This window comes from Chroicocephalus ridibundus, chromosome 2 (genome assembly GCF_963924245.1).
Source record: "Chroicocephalus ridibundus chromosome 2, bChrRid1.1, whole genome shotgun sequence".
NCBI lineage: Eukaryota > Metazoa > Chordata > Aves > Charadriiformes > Laridae > Chroicocephalus > Chroicocephalus ridibundus.
This window is the reverse complement of record NC_086285.1, coordinates 22,351,256-22,367,793: the sequence shown is the minus strand read 5'-3', so window position 1 is coordinate 22,367,793 and position 16,538 is coordinate 22,351,256. Positions and strand designations below refer to the sequence as shown.

The 16,538-nt window shown below is 38.6% G+C and overlaps 1 protein-coding gene across 12 annotated transcripts in view; it reads left to right on the top strand.

Moving 5' to 3' along the window:
* Positions 1 to 16,538, top strand: part of CACNB2 (calcium voltage-gated channel auxiliary subunit beta 2) — a 256,830-nt gene that overhangs the window by 196,379 nt on the left and 43,913 nt on the right. For all 12 annotated transcript variants that reach the window (XM_063324693.1, XM_063324694.1, XM_063324691.1 and 9 more), the window contains one exon: positions 15,759 to 15,881. In XM_063324693.1, the coding sequence (XP_063180763.1) occupies positions 15,759 to 15,881 (123 nt within the window). The remainder of the gene's footprint in view (positions 1 to 15,758; positions 15,882 to 16,538) is intronic.

Below are 16,538 nucleotides of genomic sequence, written 5' to 3'. Positions count from 1 at the left end.
GAAAAGGATAACTAACTAACTCAATGTATGGCTCTATATGTATATAGAACCTGTCTATTTGCTTTGGGGACAAAAAGCAGGCAAAAAAATAATTCACTAGAAATATCTCTGTTCATAGAAAACAATAGTATGAGATACGCAAGAGAGAACAGATTAGCTGTGCTGGTGACTCCATGAATTCCAGCATGAGTTTGACCATACAAGTGGAAGTAGTGAAACATAGAGTTTAAGTGTTTTGCAGATGTTAAGTTCTGCAGTCCATTGCCTGGTGGTTGATGTCATCTTTCTGTGTTTTTTTTCCCTCTTCTCTTTTCCCTCTTCTCTTTTCCCTCTTCTCTTTTCCCTCTTCTCTTTTCCCTCTTCTCTTTTCCCTCTTCTCTTTTCCCTCTTCTCTTTTCCCTCTTCTCTTTTCCCTCTTCTCTTTTCCCTCTTCTCTTTTCCCTCTTCTCTTTTCCCTCTTCTCTTTTCCCTCTTCTCTTTTCCCTCTTCTCTTTTCCCTCTTCTCTTTTCCCTCTTCTCTTTTCCCTCTTCTCTTTTCCCTCTTCTCTTTTCCCTCTTCTCTTTTCCCTCTTCTCTTTTCCCTCTTCTCTTTTCCCTCTTCTCTTTTCCCTCTTCTCTTTTCCCTCTTCTCTTTTCCCTCTTCTCTTTTCCCTCTTCTCTTTTCCCTCTTCTCTTTTCCCTCTTCTCTTTTCCCTCTTCTCTTTTCCCTCTTCTCTTTTCCCTCTTCTCTTCTCTTTTTCCTTTTCTTTCTTTTCTTAGTATTTAAGTAGTGTTTAGTGTTAAATGGTCGCACTTTTGACATAGTAGCTGGCAAAGGCTGGAGGTAAAGTCTAAAATTAAATGAGTTTAATAAGATTGACATATTTTGTTTTTTAAAATAAGCATGTAAATGCAAAAGAGCTAGCACACTAAAATAAAATGAAGACTTAAAGGGATTGCAAGGCATTCCCAAGAAGTCTGTTCTACATCAACTCAGGATGAGTTGTAGCTAAGCAATTCCTTATAGGCATTTGTGTAAATTATTCTTAAAACCTCTGGGAGTTAAAAAATAAGTCATGTTTCTGTGTTCTCCCTAATGTTTTCTACATCTCTAATCACTATTGCTGTTCTTGTCCAAACCATTTCTCTTCTTCCTACACTCCCTTGAAGCACTTGCCTGAGATGGTGCAGCACATGCTGGGTGAGGCCCCAGCCCCTCTTGAGTCCTGTGGAAAGATTGTTTTGGGCCTTGAGGACTGTACACTTCCCTGGTCGTCCTCCGTAGGGTACTGTCTTTCACACACGTATGACAGTCGCTTCTAATAGTGATCTCGTCCTTAAATCCTGTTGTTAGGACAACCATCGAGTCAGTTAAACACTTCTTACTTATGGAGTTGATGAGTGCTGTCTGGTCATCTGCAGCTTTCCTGACTGAATTGTGGTCTATTCTTCATTTGGATCATTCTCCCAGTTTAGAAAGTTTTGAAGCCTTCCTACTTTCTTCCACTGTTCTTTTAGTTTTTCCCAATTCAATACCATTTTTAAATTTAAGAAGGACGTTCTGTATCCCATCATCCAAATAGTTAATGGAAATACTGAGTTGTAATGGACAAGGGACATAAAGCTGCAGAAAATCAATTAGTCCATCTTCCATATTTGCTGGCAGCCCACCATTAATTTTTCCAATCTGTTGTTCAGTCCCCTTATTTCAGCAATACTTTTAGAGCTTGCTTGTGAGACTATGAGAGGAGCAAAGTTCAAAGCATCGCTCAGTCCAGCAGAGAGGGGATTCTCTGCTGTCTGCGTATTCTCCTATAGAAAGAAGTTAGGACTACGTGACATATTTTGTTATAGAGGTTTTCCTTGGTTTTCTCCTGCTTTTTCCGCAGAAGGTTTTTTATTTTAATTGTGGGGTTTTTTTTCTGGAAACTGAAGTTAGCTCAACTGTTCTTCCATTTGTCATAGTCCTTTTTCCCCACTTACTGTGGCTCGAAGATCACCAGAGCAATACACGATAGCTGGAGTATAATTAAACCTCTGTCTCACCTGTGCTTTTCTTTCTCTACCCTTAATTTTTACTCCTCCATCGTCAGGGTGGGCTTGGGGGGGGTTGGTTTTTTTGTTTGTTTGTTTAGGGGTTTTTTGTCCCGTCCCCTCCCCCGCCCCTGCCTTAAATATGCAATAATAGTGAACTTCTTAAAAAGTGAAGACTGAACCAAATATACATGATATTTCTGCTTTGTCAGGAACATGGAGTTTTAGATTTTTCCTTTGTGTGAGAGAACTCTTTTCTTGGTCTGCTTTTTACTATTAACATACGTAAAAAGCAGGAGGAAAAATGTATTTTTAATATTGCTAACTAAATGTATATAATTTTATACTGATTTGTTCCCCTATTTGTTGGTTCTATTTTATTCATATTAATTTCCCTTTCAGCATTCTTTCATAAGTTTCAGGTTATGTACTTTCCACCTCTTTTTTCATATAGGTTAGTTTGAGCTTGTGCCCTTAATATTATTTCACTGAGGACCTGTCACTTTCCTGAACTAATTTTTTTCCTTGAGAACTGCTTCCCATGGGAAGCAGTTATACTTGAGAATACACTGAAAGTACATTAAAATCTGCTTTCCTGGAGACCGTTGCATTCTCCTGTTATCACTCTTTCCTCACTGTTGGTGAGTTTTTTCCATTTCATGAGCACTTGTTTCCTTCCACTTTTATATTTTTAAACAGTTTCTACCAATTGGTTAGAAACAAACCTGGAAAAGCCCCCTTTATTTTGTTTTCTGCGCTTGTTGTTTCCAGCACATTTAAAGGTGTTACTCTTAACCCTGCTTGGCTCCATTCTCAGTAAACATCTACATAGTTTAAATATTCCATTAAGACAATGATCTATCTTTATATGATTGGTAATTATTCAAATAAAATCTTTATCACCTTCTCCAGGCTTGATTGCTTATGTCTCTTCAATTTCCCTTCCTTGGCTTTTTTCTATTACTATTTTTTCTTAATTTTATCCTTAAATTAAAGACTTTTTAGGCTCCATCTCAGAGTGCATTCTGAACCTTAGAGAAGCTCTGCATATTTGTTATGCTAGGCAACATCTTTCTTTCCCTTTCCAGAAAATGTTATCTCCTTCATGTAAATGGTAATTATGCAAACTATCACACAGCTCTGTTTTATTAATTAAGACATGATTTTTGTGGACTTCCAGTTCCTTTTAGTTACCATATCGGTGAGGACACAAAGTGACAACAAAAAGTAGTGTAATTTGTTTAGTGATCTGTAAGCAGGTGAGTTAATTGTCTTCAGTTATTAAGAAATGAAAGGATGCTGATTAATTAGGTACACGATCTGCATTGTTTCATGTGAAACCAACCTGTATAAACCCATCATGATATGATACGCTATATTAAATAAGTGTTATTTTACAATGAATAGTTTAAAACTTAAGCTAATGTTGCATTAAAGTAATATGAAAATTACAAAGCTGCATAAAGTTAACAGTGTGTTTATATTTATTCTTTTCAAGTAGTTTTTATTCCCATTGTGCAGAACAGGATTCAGTTTAGATGAAAACCAATAAAACATGCTTTTGTCTTCCAATATCTGACTCAAAAAATGAACAAAGCTGTAAAATCAAGTACTAGAAATCTTGCCTTTGATACCAATCAACCAATTAAAAAAAATTATTCTTGTTAGCAAAGGAGAGTATTTCTTTGGGATGAAATACAAATGTAAAACAAGATTAAAATATATTTTTCAATAATACATACTGATTTTATTTTGTCTCTCCATTCTCCATATCTTGTAAACAGGTTTTATTCACAAAAATAGAGTGTTTTAACAACATTGCAGCTTAATAGTCTACTTCTAAGCTTCACTCCAGTCTCTTAATTTCTTTTATTAATAGCCATAGTGTATTTCCATATTTACTTAAATTATTTTAAATTTAAAAAATAAATAAGGAGCAGAATTCTACCATGTGTTTTCCTTTACCCCCAGTATCACTTTGTACACATGAGTTATGCCATAACGGCCATTTACAACCTTCTGGTTGACTACCAGCAATTCAAAAAGGATTGCTAATCTCCTTGGACTCTAGCCAAGCATTTTATATAATTTTGATACTAGAGGAAAGATACAGAATGTCAAATTTTTTCCTTTTAGAAACTTCAAAGTATGCAGAGTTCTAGTTGCTTATTAGCAAACCGTATTTGCTGTCCAGTGATTCTTTGTGTTGCGTGTAAATGGCGTTGGTGTACAAAGGTACATGATCGCATCACATCACAAAGGTGATGTACAAAGGGTATTGAGGTAGGCTTACATGCATAAAGCTGTATCACCAGATCCATAGTTAATGACATACATCAACTCTTTACAGCAAAAGGTACTTTTGGGGGAAAATACGAAAAAAAACAAGGGAGAGAGTGGGGGGAAAAAAAAAGGTAAAGGGAAACCGCCATTGACTAGCTGGAGAAAGAAGTGATGGGGTCCCCTGACGAGCATCCTCGTCCTCCTCTGGGTGTTTTCCCCTCTACAGCATGTGACAATGAGAAAGAAACTAAATTTTGGGTTTCTCTAATATAAACAAAGCCCTACAAAATAATGGGTAAGACGGTTTGGGGGTTGGAGGGGAAAGGGGTGATTCTCACACCAGTGGCAGTCGCTTCCCAGGAGAACCTGTTGCAACAACAGGTGAAGGCATGTAAAGCCCTGTGTAACGTTGAGCATGTAAATGACAGCTACTTATGTACAAGATGCTACTACGTGTAATACCTGTTGTCTGTGGATGAAACAACCGTGTGTAGATAGGCAGCTGTATCACACAAGGGTGTTGTCTTGCCCTGGTGAGGCTGAGCGTGGGCTGCTGCACTTGCTTTGGTTCAGCCTAAGGAACTACGTCCCTGCATATGCACAGAAAATTCACTCCACTGAGCTGAAGAGAGTAAATTAAAAATGTCTAGAAACCCAAATTAGAATTCTTACTGCTGCTTTGCATTTTGATGCCATGACTCTTTTTCTTCCAAAAAGAAAATTGTTACAATTCTCTCACTTTATTTTATGCTTTTCTAATAACTCTTGCTGCGTCCAACCTGGAATTAAACCTTAGCAGTTCTACAGCTATAATAAGAGTAAGGTTTATTGCCAGCTAGTGTTTCATCTGCTGGCTAGATGACTAGCTGTGCACCAGCTGTATAATATATTCTGTAAGGATATCATCATCACCGCACTTCACTCTTGCATCTCATACGCCCACCAGGAAACCTGTTTTATCTTGTGCTCCGAGCAAGGAAGCCAAATGAAATGTCTTAAGGAAAAGTAAATAAGAATGTTAGGAAATATTAAAGAGAAGTAATTGCGTTTCTAGCATGTTACTGTGAGTGGTTTCGGACAGGAATAGGATGAGAACTCTCATAAATCTTTAGGTTCTGGTGATGGGCTACTCTTGGCACAGCTCAGTCGAAGAATGGCCCAGAGCCTGGCTTTTAGCCACTCCTGTGTTGGCTTCTCCCCTGCATGGTTCTGGCTGGTTCCTGTCTTATGTCAGAGAAACCCCAGTGTTGCTCTAACTTAACTCTAAATCTTTGGAGGATTTGTCTGGCAAAAGGGATCTCCAGAACATATGGGCAAGGCCGTGACTCTTCGTATAATGGGGCGGGAGAACTGCAGCACAACAGCAGCTCTGCTGGTGCTAAACTTTCTGGGAACTGTTCCATGCAAAGAGAAGGGTGAGCGCTCACCGGTCTCCCAGATGTGCACGGCCACAGTGATGGCCAGGCTGAGGACTTTTTGCCCGAAGAGCTAAAGAAGGACTACAATAGGTACAGGAGGATTATAATAGATGAAGTTAGTGTCACAGAATTTATTCTTCTTGTGTTTATTATTCTACGAAAATTAAGGTATTTGGCCTAGTATTTTTTATGCTTCGCATCATCTTCAAGTAAATTTTATTTAAAAAAAGAAAAAAAAGAAAAATTTCAGATAAAACTATGTTTCTGATTAGCTTTGCTTTAAATAGCCCTAGTTCCCAAGTCTCACAGTTCTTCTGCTTTCAGCAAATATTTGAGAAGAGCACAGCCAAAGTGTGCCTCAACTCTAGTGCTGTTCCTCTTACAGAGTATTAAGCCATTTGTAGTCTGTTAATTCTGCAGTAGAAGTTGAAAGGAGTCTTTGGCAGTGGATATAAAGATTTCAGTCATACTGACGGTGTATGAAAATGCCAGCATGACACTAGAAATGTATTACTTAAGGGATCTTTTTGTTGTTTGCTTTATTTGAACATAGAAAATTGCACATATGCACACAAAATGAAACTAAAAAAAAGCCAAACTAAATATACAATATCAGGTGCTCCAAAGCTAGAAAATGAAAGATGTTGGGTGGTTTGTGCTAGCTTAACTTTCCTTCCTGTGCGGATATATAATGCTGCTGATTTTACCGTATAGTCTGATGATATTTAACAAGCAGCTGTTGAGTGTTTTGTTTCTCCCTTCTTGTTGTGGCCCATTGTTGTATTTTTTGCATATTAAGAAGATTATTTACTTCTGTAATGATTTCTTGGGTTTTGGGGAGTTGTGCAGAAGCTATGTGAAAGCTGCACGAGCATTGATTTGTCCTTATACTGTTGTAGCTGGGCCGCTGAGTCACAGATTGAGATCAAAAGTTTCCATTAATGTTGACGGACAAATTTAAGAGACCTTTCATTCATAACAGTGAGTAGCGGGTAGGATTTGGTATGCCTGGACAACTAGGGATTGATGCTTCAGTTCCGTGCTTGCAGGGCAGAGGGAGGCAAAAAGTGATTCATGCCATTTTAAAAAAAGATAAATCATCCCTTAGAGACCGCTTGCCTTTCTCTGTTGAACTGGGTGAGCCTAACTCTTTCATGGCAAAAGTTAATCCATCAGAGGAGCGTAGGATACTGTAGATAGCTCCTTGTATTTCATAAATTCTTGAACTATCCCAAGGGGATATCCATCCTGCATGCAAGTATGATATAGTAGTGGGGTGGGGGAAAATGTGTGTCTATGAAGTCAATGTTTGTTCCATAATAGTGTACATAATGAGGGTTAAGTTAAAGATACCACCGTTCCCCTGTGTTTAAGGTACTTCCATTTTCACTTTTCTTAAGTTTGGGATGCTTAACTTTCAGCTTTAATTAATGTTCTTTTAGCACAGCTTTAAACGTATGTGCTGTGTGTTATAATTCTGTAATCTGTATCTAGGCTGTCAAGGAGATTTGCAGTAGAGATTCCATTTGAATTTATACATGACAAGTATCTCAGTGCAAGACCTACAGAAACAATAGGTACTCAGTTGAAGAGTAGGATAGCATAAGCTTTGTCCATAAAATGTAATTACGTGAAAGAGGCAGGCACATTGAATAAGCTTAGTGCTTACCACGTGCTGAAATAACTTCTCAGGTTCTGTTTAGCGTATTAATTAAGAGCTAATATAACATTTGACTTTTCAAACTCTAAAATATCATCCTTGGAATATATATTCCTATAACTCCTAGAAATAGAGCAGTCTAGCTATGAAATATATGTTTCTAATAAAGGAAGAGTTTTTCCGCATAGTTTCCTAAAAAACACATGCCTAACATATTATGTAAAAGTGAAACATTTTAACAACATTAACCTTTGGCTCTAGCAGTCATGAAGACTTTCTGATCCAATTGAAAAAATGAAGTGCAAAACTATTTAAATATTGAAACTAGCAATAAAACTTGTATGCATAATACTGAACTAAGTAACGTTTTCAATGATGTAGCTTTTTATCAGGAGCTTTTGGTAATACTATCTAGATTTTTAAGCAGCCATTGCATTGTTGATTTATTTAGTGTTTACTCTAGCTTGTTGTGTCATGGATTTATGCTTTTCCTGTAGAATTTTTGTTTGTGAATAGCTTGAAAATGTTGCTGCAGTTCTTTTCTCTATGTGAACCTCAATTTAGCCAAAAGAGCTAACATCTTCTAAAATGCTGTCTCATAAGCTTAAAATGTCTCATAAGCATAAAATGTCCTCACTTGTGACATTGAAAAAAAGAACTTGAAATCCCAGCACAGTATTTTTATTGCAAACGACAGTTTTCATCTGCTGGGTTTTGCTGCCAGAATAAGCATGTTTTCAGTAAGCACAAACAGACTTCTTCAGCTGTGCCTGTTTCCAGTTGTTCCTGTTAACTCCCCGAGTGGGTGGTACCGAAGAGCCACCTTTCTGGCACACTTGCATGCAGACAACACGCGGCCACCGATGAGTTTTGGCATTATGCTCTAATAAAAAAAGACCCCGCTCATATGAGAAAGCTCCGTGTGCGTCACTGAAGCTATTTCAGTCTTTGCTGCCTCCTGAGCTGAATGTAAACCGACATCGGTGACTCTCTGTTCAAATACGATTTCGTAAAAGGAAGTAGGAAGCATGACTTTCAAGCTGTGTGTGAAGATGAGCTAAAATAGTAACAAAAGTATCTCTAGAGAGTATGAGAGGACCAAAAAAATTCTTCCGAGCCTACCTATTGTTAAGAAAAAATGGATCTGGCAGACTCTTTTGTACCAGCTGGATGTGTTACATTTTCCTTCTTTAACATTGAGAGCGGGCATTGCTGTAGCAGACATACCAAGGAACTGGAAGGATTCAGAGATTTCCTCAGCGAATTTTACCAATGGGCCTCAATCCTAAGGAAAATCACACTTAAGCATTAATAGACGAGTTTCCGTGCAGCGACACTTAGGGCCTGCTTAGAGAGTTCCAGAGGAAGGCTGATGGCGGCGGTGGCTTGTGGAATGGGCAGGGCTCCTTGCTGGCCGCTCTTGCAGGAGGGTGCTCGTTAGCGTCGGGCGCCGGAGAGCAGCAGTTGTGGTGTTTTCCTAGGCAAGAATTTGGTGAGCCAACCCTTTGTAAGGGAGCAGTGCAAGCACCGGTAACGGCTGCGTATAGTTCACATTGCCATAGTTTTGGAAGTAGACGGTAAAATGTACTCAGATCAAAGAATTTCTCAGTGCCTGAGTCAGTAATGAAGTTTGGCTCCAGAACTATGTGTTCTGGCTGACCACTTCTCTCCCAAATCCCTCAGGAGAGCTCTGTGCTCTCAAAACCCTAAATAATTCAGAAGAGTTTAAATCTCATTACACCGTTGTTGTACTCCGGCTGCTACTTATTAACTACAATTTTATTGTGCTTTATTCTCCCACTGTACTTTTGTTTTTCTCCTGCACTTTGTTGGAAGCGCCGAGTACAACACCTTGCACAGGGAGGCACTAATCCCAGACTTGAGCCTCAGGCATTGGATGGTTATGAGGGCAGTGCCAGCTGCCGTGGGAAAGTAATACAGCTTAACCTGAAATAAATACACACACACGCTCAAAACCCCCAGCCTAGTGGTTAACCCCCCCATCTTTTTAGACCACTTACAATGAAAGCTGGAAACCAGTGATTTTCAGTTGTAGTAACATTTCATTTTCCTTGTACTGGAGTATAAAGTTTAGTATTTGTTGTCCGTTATAGATTTTTATGTCCCTCCCTCATAGATGTATGAGTGAACCATAGTTCCTGTATGTTTTTTTACCATGAGGGTGTTCAAATACTGGAGCAGGATGCACAGGGCGGTTGTGATGTCCATCCTTGGAGGTGCTCAAGACTCACCTGGACACAGCCCTGAGCAGCCTGATCTAATGAGACCTGCTTTGGGCAGGCGTTGGATTCGATGGCTTTGGAGGCTACTCCAACCTCGATTATTCTGTAGTTCTGTCTTGCTACCAGACCTGTTTGATGCGTACACCCACGCCAATAAAAGAAGGCCTAATCTTTGCTGGGAAGTCATATTATTGATCGCTACTTTTAGTGACAGCAGGTATACTCTAGTTTTCTATTGGGACATCTGTGAATTGGCGTTGCTTCCTTAGCGATGAGATTGCTGAGCAGATGCTATTTTTAGAGACTGGACAATAACTTACCTGGAATGAGGCTCCAGCAATAATCAGCATTTAGGATGTAAATTTCCTATGATTTGTTTGTGTACTCAGGTGGGTTGGATTATTGTTTCTTGAGTAACAGATGTATTAGTTGGCGTACAAAATAAAAAATTTAAAATAGGAAAGTTCTTTTATTATTTTTGTCTATTTTTCCATTCTTGAGCTGCTTTTTGTGACAGTATATATTTCATAGCATTGTAAATATCTTTAAAATAATCATGAAAATCATTTCCTTCTGTAAAACATCGAGGTTTTGAGCTGCTTTTGCTTTATATATTTGAATCTTAGTCAACAGCAGGGCAAAATAACGTGACATATTTTAAGGCAGCAGTTACCAGGCCATCACATTTCTATTGATCTTTGTCCCGTGTGGGTTATTAATATTGCTTATGGCCCAAACACTGTGTACAAGGGCTACTCTGTGGAAATAGTGCCAAACATAGGTCATCGTTTGACATATTTGCTTCCTACCAAGACTACTAATGAGAAGTTCAGGAGTGGTATCATCTTTCCTCAGCTGAAAAAAAATTGTGTGGTGTTTTAAATTTTCATGAGTGCAAACTTGGTAGTGTTTTGAGAGAGACCCATTATCTTCATTACCCAAGAGAAAAATAATTCCTTGCTTTCAGGATAAAGTTACAGGCAGCTGTGAAAAGTGGATATGATGAAGGATGTATAGCATTATGTATCAACAGTGAGAGAGGAGACTTGTTTTGAGACAAATTTTCCGAACTTTAACACGGAGGCCAATGTCAACAAGCACTTTGTCAAAATGATAACTGGAGTCATTTCCTGAGTCAGTTCTTGACTTAGATGATCAGAGGGCCCGAGCACCTCTCCTATGAAGACAGGCTGAGAGAGCTGGGGTTGTTGAGCCTGGAGAAGAGAAGGGTCCAAGGAGGCCTTATAGTGGCCTTCCACTACCTTAAGGGGGCCAACCTAAAGGAAGGACGAGGAGGGACTCTTTATCAGGGAGTGTAATGATAGGACACAGGGTAATGGCTTCAAACTGAAAGAGGGTAGATTTAGATTGGATATCAGGAAGAAAGTCTTTCCTGTGGGGGTGGTGAGGCGCTGGAACTGGTTGCTCAGGGAAGTTGTCAATGCCCCATCCCTGGAAGTGTTCAAGGCCAGGCTGGATGGGGCTTTGAGCAGCCTGGTCTAGTAGGAGGTGTCCCTGTCCATGGCAGGGGGGTGGAACTAGATGATCTTGAAGGTCCCTTCCAACTCTAACCATTCCATGATAAGCTGCCATTGCCATCATAAAAGATGCGTTCTGATCAGCATTCTGTTTTCATGTCAGCTGGTGTAAATGCTTGGGGGATGTGTGGGAATGATGTGATAGAGTGAGAAATGAGATGGATCAGAGACCGTAGATCCTCATCACCTACTGCTGAAGAAAGTAAAGGCAGCCTTAAGCCTTGCTAGTATTTCTGTAGCCCCAGAGTCATTGTTTCACGTAGGACAGCCTCAGGTGTAAATGAAAGTGGTTTGGAGAATGCTGTAATCTGTTTTCTATATTCTGGAAGTGGATGGGGAATAGAGATACCTCGATTATCAAGCAACATTCCCAAAATTAGTGGCCGTGAGGGAGATGACCTGTTCTGTAAGCAAATTCTGTGTCAGAAAATTTCCCTCCTTGGCTGGGAACCCCAGAGGCTGTATCCACTGGTTTATCGCACAACATAAAAAGTCTAAAATGAGTTATAGGGAAGAAAGGGTCCTGTCATGTTTTAAGTATATTACTAGAAAACAGATTGTATTATTTTGCTCTGCTATTGGGTGAAATATTTCTTGAATAAAAATTCAGCCAAGCAGGTGCTAACTCGTTTAAACTGACTGAGACAGATACAATGTGCAAACGCTCGTGTATGGATTGAACACAAGTTAGTCATAAAACAAGAGTGAGGGAATATAAGTAGCAGAGTATAATAATACCGTAAATCATATTGACTTAGTAATGAGGGCTGGAGTGAACAAGTATAAAGTGAATATAACTTGTGAACCAAAAGGAAGAAGTGAGATCCAGGCGGAAAAAGAGAAAATTAAGTAATGTCTCCCTCATCCCACTTTGTTTGCTACTCAAAGTCTACAGCCAAAGTTGGTTTAACAGTTGGTGAATATGTTTTCGTTGATTTATTTCTCAGTTTAAATCAGGAGCTGAAATTGGTTCGTGAAGAGCTCCACTCCAGAGTGTGTTCCTTGCTGCCCTAGTGATACAGATGGTGGTAGTGTTGATGGTCTGGTTATTGTTCTCCTCGTAGAGTTATTTCGTCTCTTGAATGCTGTTTTTTTACAGGGGGGAAAAAGGAAAACAAGGTGGAAATGTTATTTCTGAAGATAAGTGAACTTTTTCAGGCTACGCTATTTCTCTTGAGAGAGATGAAATGTTAAACTGTTCAACATCTGGGAGCGTCTGTCCTTGTAGTGCAGTCTGTGGATTAACTCGGTGCTAAACTGCCATCACATTTTCATGGAGATTTAGAGAATGAACTGAAAGTGCTTAACTGCTTTGACCCAGTCTAATTTTAGAACTGTAGAATATGTAAGCAAACGCTAGATATATTTTAAAATATACATACGCATAAGTTAAAAAAAAAAATTTTTTTACATAAGGCCCTAATTACATAACAACTGGAATTTTTTAGCTCAAGACAATGTAGCTTGAGAAAAGAAAAAGTAATTAATTTGCCAGTTCTGTGAAACTTTCAGAATTATTTATTTATGTAAAAAGGCTAGCATTTAACTTTTATAAATTAATTAGTTTTAAATATTCAATTAGATGAATTATTGTAGTCTAATCCCATGGTAATGCAGTCTCGCTTTCTACCAGTACGACAAGTATCTAAAATGGGACATACTGTTTCTGTGAATCTCTGTAGCTCAATGTTTTGCTTTGTTTTTCTATACAGAGTTTTACATTAATTTTTTGATAGCAGAAAACGACAGAGGATTTTTCCCCTGCTACTTCTCTTTCATGTTAAGATAGTTCTGGAGTAGTTCCCATTTTTCTCTTTTTCTTGGGTAGTCAGGTGTTGCCCTCTAAGAGGAAATTTTAGATCACTTCTAAGAAGTATGTCAAGGACATTAACTTGCTGAAAATGTCTGTTTATTGCAATGCAGCAGAGATTTTAAAGTCTTTAGTCAGCCCAAAGTCTTTCATCCACTGATACTATTAGGAGTAAATCACAATACTCTGTTGAGCGTTTTTTATATTCGCTAGAGGATATAGCAAATGCAAGAATGGATAAGCAAGCATATCATCCCCCCTATCAGTGTTTGGCAAAGATTGTTCCTTAATATTTCCATTCTTATTCTGAGATACATTTCTAAAGTGACAGTTTACTATGCTTTACGAAAAAATCATTGTTAACAATGAATGATTTATTCCATGCTGTACGATTTAATGATGAAGTATTGTTTAGGAGATTTGACAATTTAATGCTTATTCATATCTGTATCTTCAGTATTGAAATGAGTAATAGCATAGAAAGAGTCAATCCTGTTAGTCTGTAATTTTTAAATTCAGGAAAGTTGTGCGGTTTTGTATGAATATTAAAACCCAGTAATTTATTTTATCTCTTATTTTTACGAAAGATACAGGATATCACTGAATTCAGTGCCCGTGTGACTACTTTTTTTCTTTGCGGCATGCCTAGTTCTGTAATAGTAAGCTGACTTTTATGTAGGGTAACTGAGTGCTAGTAACAGCTGAGAGAATTGTAGAGGAGCTGAATCAATATGAATTTGAGCTGCGAGGAAGTGGACATACCCATGTTGTGTCAACACGGCAATGTCTTTAAACTGATGTGGAGGAATCAACACATATTTGGGGTGATCATAGACCATGACTATAGGCAGTTTAAATAAGTGCCTGTTTAAATGGTACCAGTTTCAGTCTTCAGAGCCCTACCTTTCTTAAGATTCTTAAGATTTTTTCCACTAATTATGAAAGAAAGAACGGACAGAATAAAGACCTTTTCCAATAATTTCCTGATCATCTCTTTGTACAAATACGTAGTTAGATCCAGAATACCACATAAACATGAAGCCCATTCTGCAGTCCCCTTCCAGAATTTATTTCTGTTGAAACAACCTGTTTCATTTCTGGACACAGAGGTTCTCTTGACCCCATTGTTATGAAAGAGCTTATTGTTTCTCCTTCTAAATTGAAAAGTCTTCCTAGAATGTGCACTTAGATGCAAATTGTTTGACTGTGGTAGTTCATGCAAATACAGGCCTATTTAAAGAGTTTTAAACTCTGCTTTATTGGAACCCTGTGGCTTTTACAGCACATTAGACCTAAATTAAGCAACAGGGAACTTTCTCTCCCTTGATTTCCAACTGTCCTTTCCAGGCCAGGTGGCATGATATTGTCTTTAGAATTATTTATATATCTCCCTTGTTATTTTATCATGTATTTTAATGTGGCAGATTTCTGTCCTCTAGCACTATGCAAGTTGTTAGAGTAATCCTGGATGGAGCAGGCAGGCATTTTTGGTAATCAGAAAAATATAGCATGATTTTTGGGTTCTGGTATTTGGGTTTGCTGTCATGAAGTAGGGGATACATTTCATATTCTCTTTTTTGAGAATAAAGGGAAGCAATTCCTCACATAGGAAATGAGATTTTTTTTTTTTTTTTTTTTTTTTTGCTTGTCATCTCAGAAAAATACCATATTTTTAGCCAAGCCAAAGTGATGATGGATACCAACGAATAAAGCTAAAATTGTTCTCTGGTAAAAGTTTTAGCATATTTTAAGAAGAAAAGTTATGTCATGCCTTCCTCAATAACTTGTGAGCACCTCTGAGACTCAGTTCATGTCTTTAAAAATATTTCCCCAGTCCTAATGTGTAGGGACTTCAGGCTAGAGCAGTGTGGAAGATTTTGGCATGAGCTAAAAGTTTAGCCTGGGGTAGGACAACAGTAGGTCCCGTGGATAGTGTGTGATATCCTCTGTTGGGAGAGCAAGCTCAAGGTGTTGTTTGACGTAGAATAAACCAGAATAAAGGTTGTTCTCTGGTATTCTGGTTGCACCTCTGAGAAGAGGAAGGCTTCTTATAGCAATAGGCTGGGCTGAGCTGGATGGCAGCTTTTACTGCCTGTGCAGAAAGGTGTTCATCACTGGTGGGGTTTGGAAGGAGAAGCTGTGCAGGAGGCTGGAGGGTGGCTGTGGGGCCAGCAGGGCCGCTGACTCTTCCTGCAACTGCTTCTTGAACATAAAACTTGTGAAAATCACGTAACTCACTGGTATCAACTAGCAGTATAGTATGAATTATGGGAGCTAGCACATCTGTCTGTGGCTGGTATTTGGTGATGACCGGGCGATCTGAGGGCACATTACTGTGCTCTCAGAATGGCTCCGCACTGAGATGTCTGGCTTAGGGGTCACTGGCAGCTGCTGACACCGCTCCTCTTCATTTGTGATTTCCTTGGAGACTACATGGGGGCTGGCACTTGCTCATGTGTAGCTCTGGGCAAGCACAGCAGCAGAACTGCAAGCTGAGCATAGTATATGGGTTGCCAACTAGTTTATGGTTTCTAATTGCTGATTTGATTTATCCCAAATGAATTCAGAGCACTGGTAGCTAGAAAAAGCCTTATATTCTGTCAAATGTGTTGATATTAAATAGCTGAGGTAAGTAAACACGACACTGATATTCTACAGGGATGCTTTAAGAGTTCTCTGTAATTTTTATTATTTTAAAAAGATAACTTACAGAAATCATCCTCTGTGTGTACATTTCTACATATGCCCGTGTTTTTGTGAGGGAAATCTTCATGCTGTTTTTTTGTTTTGCAGACAAAACCTGTTGCATTTGCAGTTCGGACAAATGTTGGGTACAGTGCAGCTCACGATGACGATGTTCCAGTCCCAGGCATGGCCATCTCATTCGAGGCTAAAGATTTTCTTCATGTTAAAGAAGTAAGTTGAACTAGAGGAGTAACTGAATCTCTCTTTAAGCGTCCATTTGAGTAATAGTGCTACTATTTCTTAACGTTAAGATAACACTTCACGCTGTCAAAGCACTCTACAAATGTTATATAAATAAGGTAACATAAGGAACTGACTGTTCTCTGAAATACTATTCTTATAAAAGCAATGGCACAAAATCCTTATAATCAAATTAATGAAGTTTGGAAAGCAAGTGCTTTTCTTCTCTAAAAATCACTTATTTAGACCTTTAAAAATCTACATCTGCATATTCAATAATATAATATTTGTGGGTTTTCCCATTCTAGTACTCTGAGGGTTCATTGTGATTCAGCAACCAAGGGTTGATTCTCTTTTATTTGTGTGACTGAATCTCAATAAACCTCAAAATCCTCAGTTCTCCATTTTTTCACTGAAGTTACTTCCCTGTCACAGACAATATTTTGTTAACAGTTACATTCTGAAGAACTGTTGTGATGTTTCAAGACGCACATAGCAACTGTCACAAAAGGCACTTCGTGTTTGCAGCGCTGTTTTTCTTTTCCTGCAGTTTGGCTTTGAAAATTTTAAGTTTTTACAGTTTCAAACGCCTAAAGTCATTTTCTTTCTCTGCTTCTTGCAAAATAGTCCAAATCAAATAACTTGGCA